General features: G+C 39.2%; 1 protein-coding gene across 4 annotated transcripts in view; it reads right to left on the bottom strand.

The window, feature by feature from the left end:
• The window catches only part of AFF2 (ALF transcription elongation factor 2), a 498,347-nt gene that overhangs the window by 97,821 nt on the left and 380,393 nt on the right, over window positions 1-20,133 (bottom strand). For all 4 annotated transcript variants that reach the window (XM_050775184.1, XM_050775181.1, XM_050775182.1 and 1 more), the window contains one exon: window positions 8,390-8,486. In XM_050775184.1, the coding sequence (XP_050631141.1) occupies window positions 8,390-8,486 (97 nt within the window). The remainder of the gene's footprint in view (window positions 1-8,389; window positions 8,487-20,133) is intronic.

Raw genomic sequence — 20,133 nt, 5'->3', positions numbered from 1 at the left:
CAGTTTTCCATGCAGAGCAAGGTCCTTGGTGTTTGCAGCCTGCCTGGTGACTTTTTTAGCAGATGGCAGATATCTGGCGGGGATGGGGCAGAGTTAAGCATTCTTGAGCCCTAAACCGAAGCCCCAGTAAATTTTTCAAGCAAGAATATAAATTTCAAAATCTTACTTTTTCAAAGTGGCCAAGTGTTTCATTATATAACTTTTGCTTGAGATGTGCATGCTGTTCTAGGTATATTCCAGAACCCTGGTTAAACTCAAGGCTTGGAAACTACCAATGAAGTTAGGCACACATGTTGCATTTTCTGGGACTTACTTACGAATGACTCCAGAGTGAAACTTCCAGGTTGCAAGAATGGATTAGGACCCTAATTAGGGTGATGAAGAGACTTAAGAAAAAGAACGTGCTGGGACCAAACAGGGGGTGGGGTTTGAGTGAAGAAAGGACCAATGATGTCTAGCCACTTCCTCCAGCCCAGAAAGGGCAACATGATGACGACTGTTTCTCCAGGCACTTCAACTGAAATCTGTGCTTAGTGGTCCCCAGCTTTCCAGAGGTGGCTGATACTCTCACTGCCACACTCTTTACAGAACCATATATGTGCTGTGTGCTCTTTGTGGGTGAAAAGGCTGTGGTAATCCCTGTCATACATGAACATTATATATTTTGAAATGACAGATCATATCCATTTTAGTTTCTGTTTGGATATTGGGGCAAGCAACATATCCTCACCAGTGTTTGACTTAAGGTCATTGTGGAAAAGTGCTAAGCTAAGCAAAACAGCTATTGGCTTTGCAACTGAAATGCTCATAGTTGGATAATTCATAAAGTGTATTAGACATTAACCAGCATTTGGTCATTACTGACCATGTGATAAGCACAATACGTAAAAACATTACACTTCTATGCATCTCTGTATGCTCAAAGCATTCTATTATATATAGATTTACAAGTCAAAAAAATTGGTACTAAAGGAGAAGACATAATTGTAATAAAAAAAATTCAGCACACAGGTTTCTAAACAGTCACAGACTTGTCTCAAGCATTTTAAAAACCACATCATATAAGCCCTAAGCAGTTTCTTATTAATCTAGTCTCTGTGCTAACATAGCCAAATGGGAAATACAATCTTGGGAATATGAAGGCCAATGTTATTCTATTAACCTTATATGTAACCCTGTTTACTTTCCTGTCTTTAATGAATAAATTAAAATGTCCTCTCATTCTCTAATTGGTGGACAGTTTGAGTATGACAATGTGTAGATTTTATTCAGCTACATTCTGTAACCTTAACGGGCCAAATGCTATCATTCTGTGATGGATTTCAATGAAAGGCAATGACAGATAAACTGTTTACATTAAAAGACTCTATCAAAGTTATTTTGCACCCAGTTTCATCCTAATCCATCTGCTCTTTCTAGAGCTCTGACAGGCTGACCTCTCTTGCTGTGTGTGTCATATCGATGTCATTACCAAAGAGGCTTTCCCCAGCCTTTCTGCTGATAACAAAGTAAATGGAAATGCAGAGAAACCTCGGGGAGGTAACAACTTGTTCAGTATGATGAGGGAGAACTGTGGCTACAAAATAGGACTGATTACAGCAGGGAAGAGTATCTGTTGTCACAACTAATATATTCTCTACAGCACACCAACTTCAAAAGAGCCAGATGATAGCAGGGGTAAAATTTATTGCATCTTTTTCATTAGCAAACTTAAAACATAAATGCAGATTTTCAATTTAATGTGGCTACTAGGTTCTGAAAGTTCAGTGGTGTGCATCACAGGTATCAGGAACACATCCCAAAGCTGCCAGAATGTTCAGGTCTTCAGTGGCTATGTAATAATTTCATTTGAAATTCTCAAATAGCAACCAGGCCAGTAAGCTCGCTCAACAAGAACAACCACCATAACCATAACCACCACTAAACAACAAACAAATCAAAATGGACCAAATATAAGACCAAAATCAAGAAACTAGATTAAAAGTAACTTTTTTTGTGTTAGGTAATTAGTAATCTGAAGATTAAAAAAAAAAAAAACAAAAAACAAAAAAACAAAAACTATGAAGTGGAGAGGAAGATCTAAGAAGATCATTGTTTTCTGTAAATGCTCATATGCTTAAGGTGCAACTCTACGACTAGTGTCTAGTTGGAAAGTCCATACATCTCCAGTAATTAATATGCTTTCAATTAAGTGAATATTTCACAGAATACCAGGATACTTCTTCGGCAGAAAAAAAAATAAGATGGGGTTAAATAAAATTGGGTACACGGGAGCTACTCATGATCATGTGCCCAGACACAACACATTAGAATGTTTTGTGTTCAAATAAAATTTTAATGGTTCAGTTCTGTTTTTAAAGCACTAGCATACTACTCCAAGCTTTATGTAGAGTCTTTCAGTGAACCTGGTCACTAATTGAACATTTTCAGTCATATCAAACGTTTTCTGAACTTACTAACTGTGCTAAATGAAGTCATCTAATATTTCAATCTAATTCATATTAATAAGATGTTATTAATGTTATAATGCCCTAAAGGAAATTTCTAACAAGACCCATCTCTTTTATGGCTTTTAGATTTCTAAAGTCTGCTGCTTCTAATGCCAATGTGAGATAACTGCGGCATGAGACAGCCAGGCCCAGATCTAACTAGGTTTCAGAACCCAGGCATCACAAGCCATCCTGCTACCTGTGGACACCAGACTACATGTTTAGGGCTGTGGAAATCAGACATCATAATATCACTCAATTAAATATTAAGCAGATGTTTACCTGGCTCTAAGAGCATGTGCTGGAGGGAGCTTTGGAGTTTGCCTGCCACACATTCTAGAAGCCTTTGGAATAAGTCAAATTGCCGATAGTTTAAAACTTTAAAGACAGTGATTTTAATAAACCTGTCGATACAATTTCTTTGTTAAAAAAAATTTGAGACTGATTAGGCTACTTATATTGAAAGAGAAGCACAAGGTCTATATCTTTAGATCTTTTATTGAACTGCAAGCAGAGCATCAATAACTGCTTCTCAGCTGTAAATGAAAATTGATTCCAGGTTTAACTCCTAATTTTCAGGGGTTCCTTTAACCCCGAGAAAAATGAAAAGAAAAACTGACAAAAAAGAAAAACCAGAGGTTTAGTGGTATGAGGCAGGGGCATACAGAGATACAGAGAACATAACATATTCCCACTCCCAAAACGTCTGTCCTCCTGGGTCAGGCCACTCCCTAGCCAAACCCCAGTGGCCATCTCTGCCTGCCCTGGAGGATTGACTTGAAAATGGCAATTCAATAAGTGTTTCATGGGGAAGGCCAGGGCTGGATTTTATATCTATGATGCCACTATGATGGCAGCTGAGAAGTAAAAAATGCAGTCAGTCGGGTAATGGACACCATGTGGCCCCCAAATCTCAACCATGCCATTGATATCAAGTTTAAAAAATACATTGCACCACATATGTTTATTCAGACACTAAGTACATAGCACTACGTCTAATTCCAACACTGTTCTGGATGTTTGCAAAGTTCAATGTCAACTTCAAATAGTTATTTATCTCCCATTCAGGGATAGCTCCTGAGAGAGAGCCAAGATGAGTACAGCATCCTAGAAGAGCCTTCAAGCCTTTCTCTAGGGCATAACATGAGCTCAGAAAGAGACGGTAAGAACTGCAATAGAAGGGTATGAATCAACTCTCCACCCATGCCAATCATTGGAAGAAAAACTCTTTTAGAGACACATAATTTCCTGGAGGACTTGGTGCAGATCATTGGCAACCTAACCTTTCGTCCTGGGATCTCTATCAGGGCTTAGAGGAAAGTTAAGGTCATTCATATCCAATGGCTGCCTTTGGGGGCCAGTTAAGACATGCAACGCAGTTCCTAGCAGATCCCTATGGATACCTAGGCCAAAATGAAGGGCTGTGTCTATTTCCTTATGGATCCTAAAGAGAGGGCTGCCAGTTAATGTTTAAAAGGACCACAAGGAAGAGTAATCACCTATTGTGTAATTCAAAGCATTTTCTTATACACTGTCTTCACTTGATCCTTACAATACTCCTATGAGTCAGACAAGGCTGGTTTATTCCAGTCTACTGGTAAGAGATATGAGACTTAGAGATGTTAAACAACTTTCCCAATGCAATATAGCTAGTATTTGAGGCCTGGGATTAAACCCCAGGCTTCTTTATTCCAAAAGCTATGTTCTTAATATCTACAGTTAAAATTACTCATGGCCAGGCACACAGCTAATCAACTTTAGGATGACAGAACATTTTCATTCAAGTTTGCCATATACAGGATAGATAACCCAACAGCTGTCTTTAACATCCCATTCCTTACAAGAAAAGGGAAAGTAAATATATGTAGCATCTCAAAGAATATGAAGCTTTATAGATCATTAGTAGCACTCATAATTATGATAATTATTATCACTTAAAGTGGTGAGTAATTACCATGTGCTAAGCATAGTGTCAGGTGCTTTTGCCTGTATTGATTCACCTAATCGTTGAATCCCCAGTATGACCCAATGAAGAACGTCCTATTTTTACCTCTATTTTGTAGGTACTTAGATCTTTGCCCAAGGTCAACCAGTTTGAGAGTGGCAGAGCTAGAATTCAAAGCCATGTCTGTGTGACTATATAGCTATAATCTCACATACTCTCCTACACTGTCCCAGCATTGTCCCACCACCTTAGAACACAGCATGGATATGTCTGCTGTCCAAATAGTCCCAACCAAGAAAGTCAAATGCAGTAGAGGACTGGAGAGAAAATACAAAGTTTTAACAGGTATTTTCAGGCTGCAATCACTATTGCTTCTTCATTGAAGCCATGCACATGTATGATTATATATCTCTTACTTTAAAGAGTCATTCGAAGGTAAAATCTTCTGTTAAAAATGTTTTCTTATGATCATGAGTCTCTATGGCTGACCATTTGGCATCTTTAATTTATATATTATAATTCCCCCATTCTGGACTCATGTTCCATTTTCCCATTTGAGGGAATAATATTTAGCATTTGAACATACTCTACTTGCTCTGCTTGTGTTTATGCACACAACCTGTCACCTGGCTCAGCATGGCTAATACTGCTGTGGAAGGTGGAAGTGGCAAAAAAGGGGAGGCTGTTCTGATTGTAAGATACTCGGTACCCAAATGCCAGTTTAGAAGCCGACACAACTTGATCCTGTATTTCATTTTCATACATGTATTTGAAACGTATTCTCTTGGGGATGTTTATGCTCTAAGCCCACAGTATAAGCTCTTAGACACTGTTTGAAAAAGATTGCTGTATACTCACTACACCTGGATAATCTGAGTTTCGTCAAATGAGTCAAGGTGTGATGATTATGGATGAGATGATTTGGGGACGTCTCCAGAAAGTAAATGGCTTTTTTATTGGACTATGTCTGCATGAATGCAGCCACTGGGTTCTGAGCCATTTCTATTATGTCAGCTGAAACCAGCAGTGTTGTCTGGGCCCTTGAGCACAGTTTTATAGACCAGTGCATTAGTCTGTATGCTTTCTCCCCAATCATTCTGCCACAAATGGAGTGACTCTGCAATTCTTTTGCTCAGCTAAGAGGCCCGACCCTACTGCTAAGGTTTGCTGTAAGGTTCAAGTGAGACACCACACCTAGTTTGTGCCTGGCACAGAGCAAGAGTGGTTCTAAAAATGGTAATCTCAATACTCCTCCTTATGATGGTGCTGGAGGTATGACTGTCCCAATTCAAAGACGAGTGAACCGTACTATGTTATCTACATGGCACTATATTATCTAAAAATTATTTTGATGATTCCTCTATAAGTTAACTGTAGAATTACCGTGTGACTCATCAATTCCACTTCTAGGTACACACCAGAAAGAAAACATGTCTATATGAAACTTGCACACAAATCTCCACAATAGCACTACTCACAGTAGCCAAAAGTTGGAAACAATAAAAATGTCCATCTAATGATGAGTAGATAAAGAAAATGTGGTTTATTCATACAATGGAATGCTACTTAGCCATAAAACAAAATGAAGTACTGATACATGACATTGAAGAATCAAGAAAACATTATGGTGAGTGAAAGAAGCCAGACAAAAAAGGTTACATGTTATAGGATTCCAGTTACATGAAACAGACAAATTCATAGAGTCAAAAAGTAGATTAGCAGTTGTAAGGGATTAGGGGGAGGGGGAAATGGGGAGTAACTGTTTAACGGGTATGGAATTTCCACTTGGAGTGATGAAAAATTCTGGAACTGGGATGGATGCACAACCTTGTGAATGTATTGTCACAGAATTGAACACTTTAAAATGGTTAATTTTACATTAAGTGAATTTTGCCACAAAAAAGAGAAAATTATGTCAACCCATTTACTTTTGCAAAAGGACATTATGCATCCTAAAGGCAGAGCTCTGCAAACATTGCTAGTATTACTGCTGCCACTACTGCACAAGCATTCTCTTTTGGTCTATAGCCTTCCAGGTCTTGTAACTAATCTTCAGACTCTAGAAGGAGGGTTCATTTGCAAATGTTTATAACCTTGTGCCTACATCTTGCTCCTAGGACTCAGTTAGAGGGAATAAGTTGTCATTTTGCCTCACCTTAGAGCCCCCAGTTCAATCTCCCCATCCAATTTTCACTGAGAATCTAAGCCTTTTTGAGGAAGACATCATGACTAGGGGCAGCATGTCATAAAAAGGTTCCAACCCACCAATCCTGATCATCTGAGAGTCTCAGCACTTACAAAAAGTCAGTGAATATACCCTAAAACCCAGATGATTCAGGTCAACAGACCCTTTGCCAATTTTAAGATAAATACAGAAAATAACTTTATAAGTTAAAAAGCAGATTACATTCATATAATTACATGAAGAGGAAGTCAATGTGCAAAATCTACTTTCAATCTACTTTCAATTATTATTGAATTCTACTTCAAACATTTCGATTAAAAAGCAACTTTTTATCTGTCAAAATCAATGATCTGGAATGTTTTCGTTTTTGCTTCTGTTTTACTTACAAATATGATGCTCCTGTCATTGGCGTATTAAATGTGTGAGGCAGAAATGACAATTTTTGGAAATTAAGTGTGCATTTTACATTTGCTATGAAGCCCAACTCAAGTAGGAGGGAGACAGCTTGCATTCAGCAAATGTACAGCAAGCCCCTGGGAAAGAGTTGTGAAATTGGCTTAGGCCAGCACTGTGTAGTCTACACTTACCCTGTGGTTGTTCTTGGTAAAGCACTAAACTTGCAAAGATGCAATTATTTTTTACATATTATTAAAATTCAAGCACAAGAAAGTGGAGAAAGTAACGTAGATGAAAGTTTTGGCCACATAACTTTGAAGATGGATTTGATTTTTAAAGTATACCAGAATGGTAGGAGTTCTAGTGTGGTAAACAACTGTAGATGAGAATAGGGTAGCTGAACCTTGATAATTTTTCCTAAGCTTTTCTTTGCAGGCTCTTCCTCATGAAATGTTTAATCAACATGGAATTCCATATTTGTTAACTCTCTTGAAATATCAGTGCATAAGCATTCCTTTAAACAGTCTGTTTTATAATGTAGCAGACTTCACTGTAGGAAGATCTTCATCAGGTACTGGATTTAAAGAAAGGCAATCCTTCTGCATTCCTCATTTGAGGTGATAAGCACACCCAGAAGGACCTCACATTCGAGACAGTTCTCCCTCAAAGAGAAAATGTGCAAGCATCATTGACAGCACACACTAGGTTGCCATTCTCATGAGTCATAAATGATACTTGGCCTTTTCAAATCATAAAGTCCAGTCTCATTGAAATGCTGAAAACACGCATTTCTGCCATCTCATTTGGTGGTAAAGTACTGTAAATGCTTAAAGTGTGGAATAGAAGGAGACAAGGGCAGCAGCAAGTTTTTGCTAAATGTCTTTTGCCTAAAGGTTCATTTAAGTGGCAAGATGTTGCATATTGATTCTCAGCCGCATTCTGAAATGGTGCATCTGGGAAAGGTGAATGAAGCATCACATTTATATCTAAATTAATGAGTATGGGCTCCAAGCCTCACACCAGAGTCACCAAACGAAAGTTATACCTCACCCAGGACAATAAATAGTCCAAGAGAGAGTAAGACAATCTCTATTGCTTACTACTGACCAGCATTTGTGTATGGAACAGAGAGAGAGATTGGAGGTGGTTGAAAGCAGTTTTAAAGAGCTCTACATCTCCTTACTATAGCTTTAATGAAAATTTGAGCTGATTTGACTTGTTCCAGAACACTATGCTCATCTTTGCTTCTTTCCCTCTCTCCAAAGCCCAGAGATAAAGCATGGGGAAGTTTGTGCATGTCAAAGCATGTCAAAGCCATTCCAGTTCCTCCTGCTCCCCACTTAGTCCCAAAACAAAGCCCTAAGCTCTTCTTACCTGGTAGAGCTCAGTGGCAGTGCACTGAGTGGTCAAGGTCTTCACAGGCTCAAGGTCATCTTCATCACTGCTCAACTTCAGGTCATCCTCAAGCATCCTACAAAGAGATCAGGGTGGTGTTTGAGTTAGAAAACATATTTTCTAAATCATCCTCAGATACATCTTGCAATGAGAATAAAGTATTGGAGCTACAATCTGACAGCTGCAAATCCTTCAAATGTGTAGAGGGAACTAAGATTGTTTCACCTAATTAGATATTTGAGCTCTTATATTTATGCCATACTTTGCACACATCTTTCCTCTCTACCTTCCCCTAAATCAAGGGGAAAATACTATTTCAGGATCTCCAGAGATGACTGGATTCTATACATTTTTACTACTAAAAGTGCAATAAATGTACTGATCAATCACTGTGTATGTGGGATGTGGCATTGGATCTCTACAGGACAAGGTGCTCGAAGTCTCCCATGAAAGAAGAGGGGCATGATAACAGTCCCTAGCTCTAGAGGCTGTTGTCAAAGCCTGCTGGGTCTCTCTGGATGACGGAGGTAAAAGGCACAGTGAACCTGGACTCTCTTTCAGTGCCCTCTGCTGCTGGGTAGCTAGGTGGCCACAAAAGAGCTGGGAGAGAAATGGCTAGTCATTAACCTTCTGATATATGACCGATCTCTTCCTGTAAAATTTGATCTGAGAGATGTAAGCCCATGATGTGGATAAGAAATCTTTCTCTCCTAAGGCAAGGCACCTGAAAAATGAGTGGCCTGGATTTTGGTGATGAACTAGCACTTTCAAAATTGTTTATGGAGTCACAGAGCCTTTTGTTTCCATAGGGATATTAATTCCAGTGGCATCCTCTCTATCTCCAAGTGTGAGCTACAGCAGGAAGAATAGCTTATTATCTTAAAATTCCAGCTACACTGTCTTTAAAGACCTATTGGTGTTCATATTTTTATTTACGAAATACAACTTTATACCTCATCCTTAGGCTTCAAGAGGGGACAGTCTCAGCCTCTCTGGACCAATGACCATTTCCTATGCATATATTGCTTTTTCTTGCATCTAGGCTCTGCATCAGGCTCAGTTCCAGGGCTAGAAATCTCTTTCTCAACTCTGGAAATCCCATTTATCCTTTGTAGCCCAGTGATCCCACTTCCTCTACAAAAGCTTTCTAGAAAGAACTCCCATCTCAGGAAGAATATTTTTTCCTCTGCCCAACCCTCAGCTCCATCTGGATCACAGCACAGCTTTCCACTGAATCTCTCCCCACTAGTCCGTAATTCTCCTGAGGGCAGGGGGTGCAGCATTTTCACCTCACTGTGCTTCACAGCATCTTCCCACAAATGACAGAGTCTACTGGGATCATTTTGCAGACAAGGAAGGAAAGATTCAGAGAGGTTAATTGCTTTGCTCAAGCTCACACAGCTATTAATAGTTAGTGCTAGAGCCACTCCTAAAATTTCCATCTCTGTAATCCCACTTGGGTGTTTTCCCGGGAAGAGAAGCCAGAAGGGAAAAGGAAGCTTCTAATTTGATAAATAGGGGGAAAGTTACTTCAGAGGTTATGTTCAAATATTGAAAAGAGAGTCAGGGCAGAGTGGATATCCAATAACTCTCCAAGAAAAGCACAGCTCCTCCACTTTCATGCTCAGTCACATAACACTAGAATGTTTACACTGAGGTCTGCAAACCAAAGACTGATATAAAGGATGATTGGTGGGAAGGACAACTGTTAGAGTAGCTTTCGGATAAACTAAATTTGCAGGATTTATGACTGTCCTTCAAGAGACTAATGGATGTTTTGAAGATCTTAGAGAAGGAGAAAAAGTGTATCTTGGTATTTCTTTTGCAGTTGCAGGCTTATAACTCTGAACAAATAATTCTTTACAACACATTGTGGGAGATGAAGACTGTATCATTCTCATAAGCTATAGAACTTAAATATTTAAAAACTACCTATGCTTGTTATTATAAATGGCTTTACTTCCCGTGTGTGTGTGTGTGTGTGTGTGTGTGTGTGTGTGTGTGTGTGTGTATGTATCTTGATACAGCTAGGGAATGTCTATGTGTTAATTTATATTCAAGTAGTCAGCAAAAGAAATGGTAAATAATTCCTGCATTTAGAGGGTCAATTTTCAGAGACAGAGGAAGTCCTAAGTATTTGACCAGCAGCATGGAACTTGGTCCTCACAATACTTCTATGAAGGAGATGGTGTTACAGCTGCATTTTTCAGATGGAGACTCTGAGGTTTAGAGAGATTAATGGGCTTGCTTGTGAACAGACAGCTAGAAATCAAGGAGGCAAACATGGAACCTAGATCATCTCCAGCCAGAATTGGGAGTATACAAGGTTTTCCTAGAGGGTACAACTTATAAAAGATGGTATATTCAATAAAATTGACAGCAACAACAAAAACCTCACAAAACATATTAGCATGGAGTCAAAACATTGGGATTCAATTGCTGGCTAATCATAAACCCCAATATCTGGGGTAATTTACCAGCTCTGAGGTTCATCTGTGTCCCTCATCTCTTCAATGGGATAATACTTTGGTTCCATCACAGGAGGGTGGTGGTGAGCATAACAGGAGCTAATGCATGTGAAAGTGCTTTATGAAAGCACAAAACTAATAATGCGGGGCACCATTAGTTTGGAAAGATATCTCAGTTGGAAATAATGAACTTCATTAATACTATTAACAAGTAATCAGAAGCAGAAGTTTCTGTATGCCTTTGCTCCTCTCCTTTTAATTTTCTGAACAGTCCAAAGGTAATCCATGATGACTTGGGAAATGTCTAAGGGCATCTCAAGACCAGATGTAGAAGTATGCTTGTGGTCTTCAGGTTTCTCTCCTTCAGGTAGAAGTAGCACATCCAGAGTCATAGCACAGAGTTCTGAACTCAGCAGTAATTTTACTCTCCAATCAACATTATATTACTTTTAACATGGAGATGAAATGCACTCCAACGTACAATTCTGGAAATAGGCAGCCAATCTACACAGTGATTGACATTAAACAACCTCCCTCTACCCCACCCCCACCATGCAACAAGCTTGGTATGGATTTGGTTGTTAATAAAGGAAAATCTGATGCATATATTTAAGTCCCAGTAAACATAAGTCAAAGAAGTAACTAGGAAGGCAAATTGCTATTAGTTATCTCTGGAGGCACTAGGCATTCATTTCATTCCACTTCTTCCCTGACCTATTAAGCTTTATTATTGAATATACATGTACTTGTTTGCATTTTCATCCTTGGCTAATGCTGAACATTACTCTAGGGAAAGTGTAGGATTAAGAAAGATTTTAGATTTAATTATTATAGCAGCACCATTCACACCCAATGCAGTTAAAGTCGTCTCAGCAGAAAAATGGTGATCTCTTTTCATGAGGTTATAATTCCATAGACAATTCATCACACATTGGCTATCACAAAAATGTGAAAAAAAATTGCTCATATAAATGTATGCCTGTGTGTGTGATCTTAAAAACAAAACAAAACAAAAAAACGGACATTGTTCTTCAACTTTTCAATTAGGTGAAAACAGAACCAATTAGACTTCCTTAGTGAAGTCTGTTGTTTGTTCAGGGTCTAGTCAACCACAGTGTTCATCTTGGTGTAAAAATGCTGTTTTTATTTTTACTATGATCTATAATTTGTAGTATTAAGACATAGAATAATCTATAAAACTGAACAAAAACCCAAGTTCTTGCCCTGAGGAGATGATCCTATAAAAGTTCAAATAGTGAAATTTGGATGAGATGGAATGGACCAAAAGAGGATCTTTGCCCTTGGTTTTCTGAGCTTCAAGCTGAGCTTAGTGGCCTCCAAGGGCTCTTTGCACTGAAACATTCTAGTGCACTATGACATGACAAGTCCCATGTGAATCATAACCATAAAATCATAAGATCACACTCCAAAAACTTTGCCAATTTACATAGTGGAATGCTTAGGTGATTTTGAAGAGGTTAAAATAGAGGGCTTGAAACATTATTATAGAAGGTTGTAGGAAGAAGCCCTTGGTTGAGTCAGCATGAACTTATGAGCAAGGTCTTGAGAAACAAACAGACCTAAGTTCAAATACAGGAATTCCTATTGGATTTTTTTTTATCCAGTAATTAAGACCCTTTAAATCTCAATTTTCTATATGTTAAAATGGGTAATAATAATACCCACTCTGGACAATTTTTAGAATTTGAAAATAAAGATTACACAAATTGCCAGGAGCCAATATAGCTACCAGTTATCATTTTCATCTTAGTTACTATTGATATTGTTATTATTATTGTCAGAGGAATTTTGTTGTACAATAATTTTTAAAAGCTGTGGTGGTAACCCAAAGGCTGGCAGAGGTATCAGGCCCCATACATCATTGGAAACTCTTGACCAAATAAGGAGAGATTCAAAGACTATTAAGGAGTTTGGAAAGTTTCGGAGCTTTGGTTTACTCATCTAGAAATGGCCTAAACTCATCAGGTCTGTCTTGGGTTTTCTTAGATCCCCTTGGAGTGCTTAAGATATCCCAGAAATTTGAAAGTCAGTCGCAAGAGGAAACATCCAGACAGTACCAAGTGAGAGTTCCGAAAAAAATGAGTGGCCCCAATGTTCTGACCCTCATACCTGGGAATCTACCTGCTGATCCAGAGAAATGAACCAAGGGTGACCCCCCCCCTGGAAGTTGTGCTCACCTTGAGCACAGTGTCTTTAGGCCTGTCACTCTCAGGAGGCTGTTCTGACACACATCTGGCTCTGAAGTTTGTGTGTAAGACTGCGCATAATAGGCTCGTAGTTGATCCAGAATCCTTGCTCAGAAACAACCGTTAGCACATTGAGTTGTTCTTAGAACTTGCAAGCCTACACGGTGCCTTTTTGTGAACTACAAAATGATGTTCCTCTTGGCAGACAGCAGCACTCAATACTGGGTAGATTCCAGCTTCAAGGTATCTATAGTGCTAGCTGCAATGCTGGTGACTGATTCTCAGATGTACTCTTCCAATTGGAAGTACTTGAGAGTGCTATCTCTTTCACCATGTCACTGTGTCACCTAGTGGAGAAAACGGCAACATCCCTAACATATGGTCATACATGTTTTCTCTGATAGGTAGCTAACAAAACCTTTCTATTGTTCAGTACCTTTAACCGTGAGAATGATCTGCCAGTTAGGAGTTGCTGTGAGCTTTCCTGTACCTTCTACCTTGCAGCTGGAGTCTTGTTCTCCATAGTCCACACTCAGAGACTAGACTTGTAATGGTGTTGGAGACAGAACCAGTGTTGCTACCTCTGTCATACAGGAGAGGGAGGAGGCTATTATGCTCAGATTTTAAGCTATTAACTAAAACATAGAGCTATAACTTCTGGTCCAATGAGTTTGGGGTCCTCTGGTTACTGGTTTAAATTATTATTGTCTTTCTAAATACCCCAGAGTTCATGGCAATCAGAGTAAGTTTCTGATGGCCCAAATGAATGACACAGTTGACTTTGAGGATAATAACACAGTCTAGAGAGGGCTTGCATGTCCTCATTAGGCAGAATCTTACTGTGGTCCCTCTTCTGGAATAGTAACTTAGCCCTCTTGACTCCTTAAAGGGCATTTCCTTTTCATAAAGTAAGCTAAAAGAAATAAAACATGACTGGTTTAGAATTACTCAGGGAATTATATATTTTCCTATCTAGTGCTTTGTAGTCTCTTCAGCATTAAATCATTTGTTGGTAGGAAGGCAGGTGATAAGGAAGAGGAGGTGACATTTTTCAGGGAATTCATTCTGTTTCCGTGCAGTAAAGGTGCTCAGGCTATTTTTTCCCCTTTAGGAAGAGATACATTTAATTTTCCCAAGGTTTTAACTTAAAATTTTCTGATTCAATGGCCACCACCTCACTGGGAATCCTACAGAATCCCGGTCTGAGGGCTGTGGCAGTGACAAGCCATTTGAAAATCTGTATTATACTGTATAGGAACAAATCTCCAAGATCTATCAGGTGGGGACCCATAGCCCAGTGCCAACCACTGTGCCCACAGGCAGGGTCTAAACATGAACTCTGCCATAGGCATGTGGGCCTGATAAAGATTGTCTTCTGTAGCTGATGGCCTTCCAGGGGGTTGAGAAAATAGGTATTTCATGAGATTAATTGGGCTCCTTAGTGTGAGAACTAGGAGTTCCCTTAGGGGCCATCTAGTCCAGGGACTGGCCAACTGAAGGCCTCAGCCCAAAGCAGCCTTCCTTCTGTTTCTATACTGCTTCTGATTTTAGAATAGTTTTTTTTTTCTTTTTTTCTTGTTTTCTTTTTTTAAAAAAATACTTTAAGTTCTAGGGTACATGCGCACAATGTGCAGGTTTGTTACATACGTATACATGTGCCATGTTGGTGTACTGCACCCATTAACTAGTCATTTACATTAGGTATATCTCCTAATGCTATCCCTCCCCCATCTTCCACCCACAACAGTCCCTGGTGTGTGATGTTCCCCTTCCTGTGTCCAAGTGTTCTCATTGTTCAATTCCCACCTATGAGTGAGAATATGTGGTGTTTGGTTTTTTGTCCTTGCGACAGTTTACTGAGAATGATGGTTTCTAGCTTCACCCATGTCCCTACAAAGGACATGAACTCATCCTTTTTTATGGCTGCATAGTATTCCATGGTGCCTATGTGTCACATTTTCTTAATCTAGTCTATCATTGATAGACATTTGGGTTGGTTCCAAGTCTTTGCTATTGTGAATAGTGCCTCAATCAATATACATGTGCACGTGTCTTTATAGCAGCATGATTTATAATCCTTTGGGTATATACCCAGCATTGGGATGGCTAGGTCAAAGGGTATTTCTAGTTCTAGATTCTTGAGGAATCACCACACTGTCTTCCACAATGGTTGAACTAGTTTACAGTCCCACCAACAGTGTAAAAGTTTTCCTATTTCTCCACAACCTCTCCAGCACCTATTGTTTCCTGACTTTTTAATGATCGCCATTCTAACTGGTGTGAGATGGTATCTCATTGTGGTTTTGATTTGCATTTCTCTGATGGCCAGTGATGATGAGCATTTTTTCATGTGTTTGTTGGCTGCATAAATGTCTTATTTTGAGATGTGTCTGTTCATATCCTTCACCCACTTTTTGATGGGGTTGTTTGGTTTTTTTCTTGTAAATTTGTTTGAGTTCTTTGTAGATTCTGGATATTAGCCCATTGTCAGATGATTAGATTGCAAAAACTTTTTCCCATTCTGTAGGTTGCCTGTTCACTCTGATGGTAGTTTATTTTGCTGTGCAGAAGCTCTTTAGTTTAATGAGATCCCATTTGTCAATTTTGGCTTTTGTTACTATTGATTTGGTGTTCTAGACATGAAGTCGGTCCCCATGCCTATGTCCTGAATGGTATTGCCTAGGTTTTCTTCTAGGGTTTTTATGGTTTTAGGTCTAATATTTAAGTCTTTCATCCATTTTGAATTAATTTTTGTATAAGGTGTAAGAAAGGGATCAAGTTTCAGCTTTCTACATATGGCTAGCCAGTTTTCCCAGCACCATTTATTAAATAGGGAATCCTTTCCCCATTTCTTGTTTTCATCAGGTTTGTCAAATATCAGATGGTTGCAGATGTGTGGTATTATTTCTGAGGGCTCTGTTCTGTTCTATTAGGCTATATCTCTGTTTTGGTACCAGTACCATGCTGTTTTGGTTACTGCGGCCTTGTAGTATAGTTTGAAGTCAGGTAGCGTGATGCCTCCAGCTTTGTTCTTTTGGCTTAGGATTGACTTGGCAATGTGGGCTCTTTTTTGGTTCCATATGAACTTTAAAGTAGTTTTTTCCAATTCTGTGAAGAAAGTCATTGGTAGCTTGATGGGGATGGCATTGAATCTATAAATTACCTTGTGCAATATGGCCATGTTCACGATATTGATTCTTCCTATCCATGAGCATGGAATGTTCTTCCATTTGTTTGTGTCCTCTTTTATTTAGTTGAGCTGTGGTTTGTAGTTTTCCTTGAAGAAGTCCTTCACATCCCTTGTAAGTTGGATTCCTAGGTATTTTATTCTCTTTGAAGCAATTGTGAATGGGAGTTCACTCATGATTTGACTCTCTGTTTCTCTGTTATTGGTGTATAAGAATGCTTGTGATTTTTGCACGTTGATTTTGTATCCTGAGACTTTGCTGAAGTTGCTTATCAGCTTAAGGAGATTTTGGGCGGAGATGATGGGGTTTTCTAAATATACAATCATGTCATCTGCAAACAGGGACAATTTGACTTCTTCTTTTCCTAAGTGAATACCCTTTATTTCTTTCTCTTGCCTGATGGCCCTGGCCAGAACTTCCAACACTATGTTGAATAGGAGTGGTGAGAGAGGGCATCCCTGTCTTGTGCCAGTTTTCAAAGGGAATTTTTCCAGTTTTTGCCCATTCAGTATGATATTGGCTGTGGGTTTGTCATAAATAGCTCTTATTATTTTGAGATACGTCCCATTAATACCTAATTTATTGAGAGTTTTTAGCATGAAGGGCTGTTGAATTTTGTCAAAGGCCTTTTCTGCATCTGTTGAGATAATCATGTAGTTTTTGTCTTTGGTTCTGTTTATATGCTGCATTAGGTTTATTGATTTGCATATGTTGAACCAGCCTTGCATCCCAGGGATGAATCCCACTTGATCATGGTGGATAAGCTTTTTGATGTGCTGCTGGATATGGTTTGCCAGTATTTTATTGAGGATTTTTGCATTGATGTTCATCAGGGATATTGGTCTAAAATTCTCTTTTTTGTTGTGTGTCTGTCAGGCTTTGGTATCAGGATGATGTTGGCCTCATAAAATGAGTTAGGGAGGATTCTGTCTTTTCCTATTGACCGGAATAGTTTCAGAAGGAATGGTACCAACTCCTCCTTGTACCTCTGGTAGAATTCAGCTGTGAATCCATCTGGTCCTGGACGTCTTTTGGTTGGTAAGCTATTAATTATTGCCTCGATTTCAGAGCCTGTTATTGGCCTATTCAGATATTCAACTTCTTCCTGGTTTAGTCTTGGGAAGGTGTATGTGTCCAGGAATTTATCCATTTCTTCTAGATTTCATAGTTTACTTGTGTAGAGGTGTTTATAGTATTCTCTGATGGTAGTTTGTATTTCTGTGGGATCAGTGGTGATATCCCCTTTATCATTTTTCTTTCATCTCTTTGATTCTTCTCTCTTTTCTTCTTTATTAGTCTTGCTAGCGGTCTATCAATTTGGTTGATCTTTTCAAAAAACCAGCTCCTGGATTCATTGATTTTTGAAGGGTTTTTTGTGTCTCTATCTCCTTCAGTTCTGCTCTAATCTTAGTTATTTCTTGCCTTCTGCTAGCCTTTGCATATGTTTGCTCTTGCTTCTCTAGTTCTTTTAATTGTGATGTTAGGGTGTCAATTTCAGATGTTTCCTGCTTTCTCTTGTGGGCATTTAGTGCTATAAATTTCCCTCTACACACTGCTTTAAATGCGTCCCAGAGATTCTGGTATGTTGTGTCTTTGTCATCACTGGTTTCAAAGAACATCTTTATTTCTGCCTTCATTTCATTATGTACCCAGTAGTCATTCAGAAGCAGGTTGTTCAGTTTCCATGTAGGTGAGCGGTTTGAGTGAGTTTCTTAATCCCAAGTTCCAGTTTGATTGCACTGTGGTCTGAGAGACAGTTTGTTTTATTTTTCTATTCTCTTACATTTGCTGAGGAGTGCTTTACTTCCAACTATGTGGTCAATTTTGGAATAAGTACAATGTGGTGCTGAGAACAATGTATATTCTGTTGATTGGGGGTGGGCAGTTCTGTAGATGTCTATTAGGTCTGCTTGGTGCAGAGATGAGTTCAATTCCTGGATGTCCTTGTTAACTTTCTGTCTCATTGATCTGTCTAATATTGACAGTGGGGTGTTAAAGTCTCCCATTATTATTGTGTGGGAGTCTAAGTCTCTTTGTAGGTCTCTATGGACTTGCTTTATGAATCTGGGTGCTCCTGTATTGGGTGCATATATATTTAGGAGAATTAGCTCTTCCTGTTGAATTGATCCCTTTGCCATTATGTAATGGTCTTCTTTGTCTCTTTTGATCTTTGTTGGATTAAAGTCTGTTTTATCAGAGACTAGGATGGAAACCCTGCCTTTTTTTGTTTTCCATTTGGTTGGTAGATTTTCCTCCATCCCTTTATTTTGAGCCTATGTGTGTCTCTGCACGTGAGATGGGTCTCCTGAATACAGCACACTGATGGGTCTTCTTTATCCAATTTGCCAGTCTGTGTCTTTTAATTGGAACATTTAGCCCATTTACATTTAAGGTTAATATTGTTATGTGTGAACTTGATCCTGTCATTATGATGTTAGCTGGTTATTTTGTTCATTAGTTGATGCATTTTCTTCCTAGCATCGATGGTCTTTACAATTTGGCATGTTTTGCAGTGGCTGGTAGCACATTTCCATGTTTAGTGCTTCCTTCAGGAGCTCTGGTAGGGCAGGTCTGGTGGTGACAAAATCTCTCAGCATTTGCTTGTCTGTAAAGGATTTTATTTCTCCTTCACTTACGAAGCTTTGTTTGGCTGGATATGAAATTCTGGCTTGAAAATTCTTTTCTTTAAGAATGTTGAATATTGGCCCCCACTCTCTTCTGGCTTGTAGAGTTTCTGCCAAGAGATCCGCTGTTAGTCTGATGGGTTTCCCTTTGTGGTTAACACAACCTTTCTCTCTGGCTGCCCTTAACATTTTTTCCTTCATTTCAACTTTGGTGAATCTGACAATTATGTGTATTGGAGTTGCTCTTCTTGAGGAATATCTTTGTGGCATTCTCTGTATTTCCTGAATTTGAATGTTGTTGTGTCTTGCTAGGTTGGGGAAGTTCTCCTGGATAGTATCCTGAAGAGTGTTTTCCAACTTGGTTCCATTCTCCCCATCACTTTCAGGTACACCAATCAGACGTAGATTTGGTCTTTTCATATAGTCCTATGTTTCTTGGAGGCTTTGTTTGTCTTTTTTTACTCTTTTTTCTCTAAAATTCTCTTCTCGCTTCATTTCATTCATTTGATTTTCAATCACTGATACCCTTTGTTCCAGTTGATATAGTCAGCTACTGAAGCTTGTGCATTCATCACGTAGTTCTCGTGCCATGGTTTTCAGCTCCATCAGGTCATTTAAGGACTTCTTGACACTGGTTATTCTAGTTAGCCATTTGTCTAATCTTTTTTCCAAGGCTTTTAGCTTCTTTGCAATGGGTTTGAACTTCCTCCTTTAGCTCGGAGAAGTTTGATCATCTGAAACCTTCTACTCTCAACTTGTCAAAGTCATTCTCCATCCAGCTTTGTTCCATTGCTGGTGAGGAGCTGCGTTCCTTTGGAGGGAGAGAGGCTCTCTGATTTTTAGAATTATCAGCTTTTCTGCTCTGTTTTTTCCCCATCTTTGTGGTTTTATCTACCTTTGTTCTTTGATGATGGTGACGTACAGATGGGGCTCTGGTGTGGATGTCCTTTCTGTTTGTTAGTTTTCCTTCTAACAATCAGGACCCTCAGCTGCAGGTCTGTTGTAGTTTGCTGGAGGTCCACTCCAGACCCTGTTTGCCTGGGTATCAGCAGTGGAGGCTGCAGAATAGTGGATATTGCTGAACAGAAAATGTTGCTGCCTGATCGTTCCTCTGGAAGTTTCATTTCAGAGGGGTACCCAGCCGTATGAGGAGTCAGTCTGCCCCTACTGGGGGGTGCCTCCTAGTTAGGCTACTTGGGGTCAGGGACCCACTTGAGGAGGCATTCTGTCTGTTCT

The sequence above is a fragment of the Macaca thibetana genome, chromosome X (genome assembly GCF_024542745.1).
Source record: "Macaca thibetana thibetana isolate TM-01 chromosome X, ASM2454274v1, whole genome shotgun sequence".
Lineage (NCBI taxonomy): Eukaryota > Metazoa > Chordata > Mammalia > Primates > Cercopithecidae > Macaca > Macaca thibetana.
The sequence above is the reverse complement of the archived record's forward strand: the minus strand, read 5'-3'. Positions and strand labels throughout refer to the sequence as shown.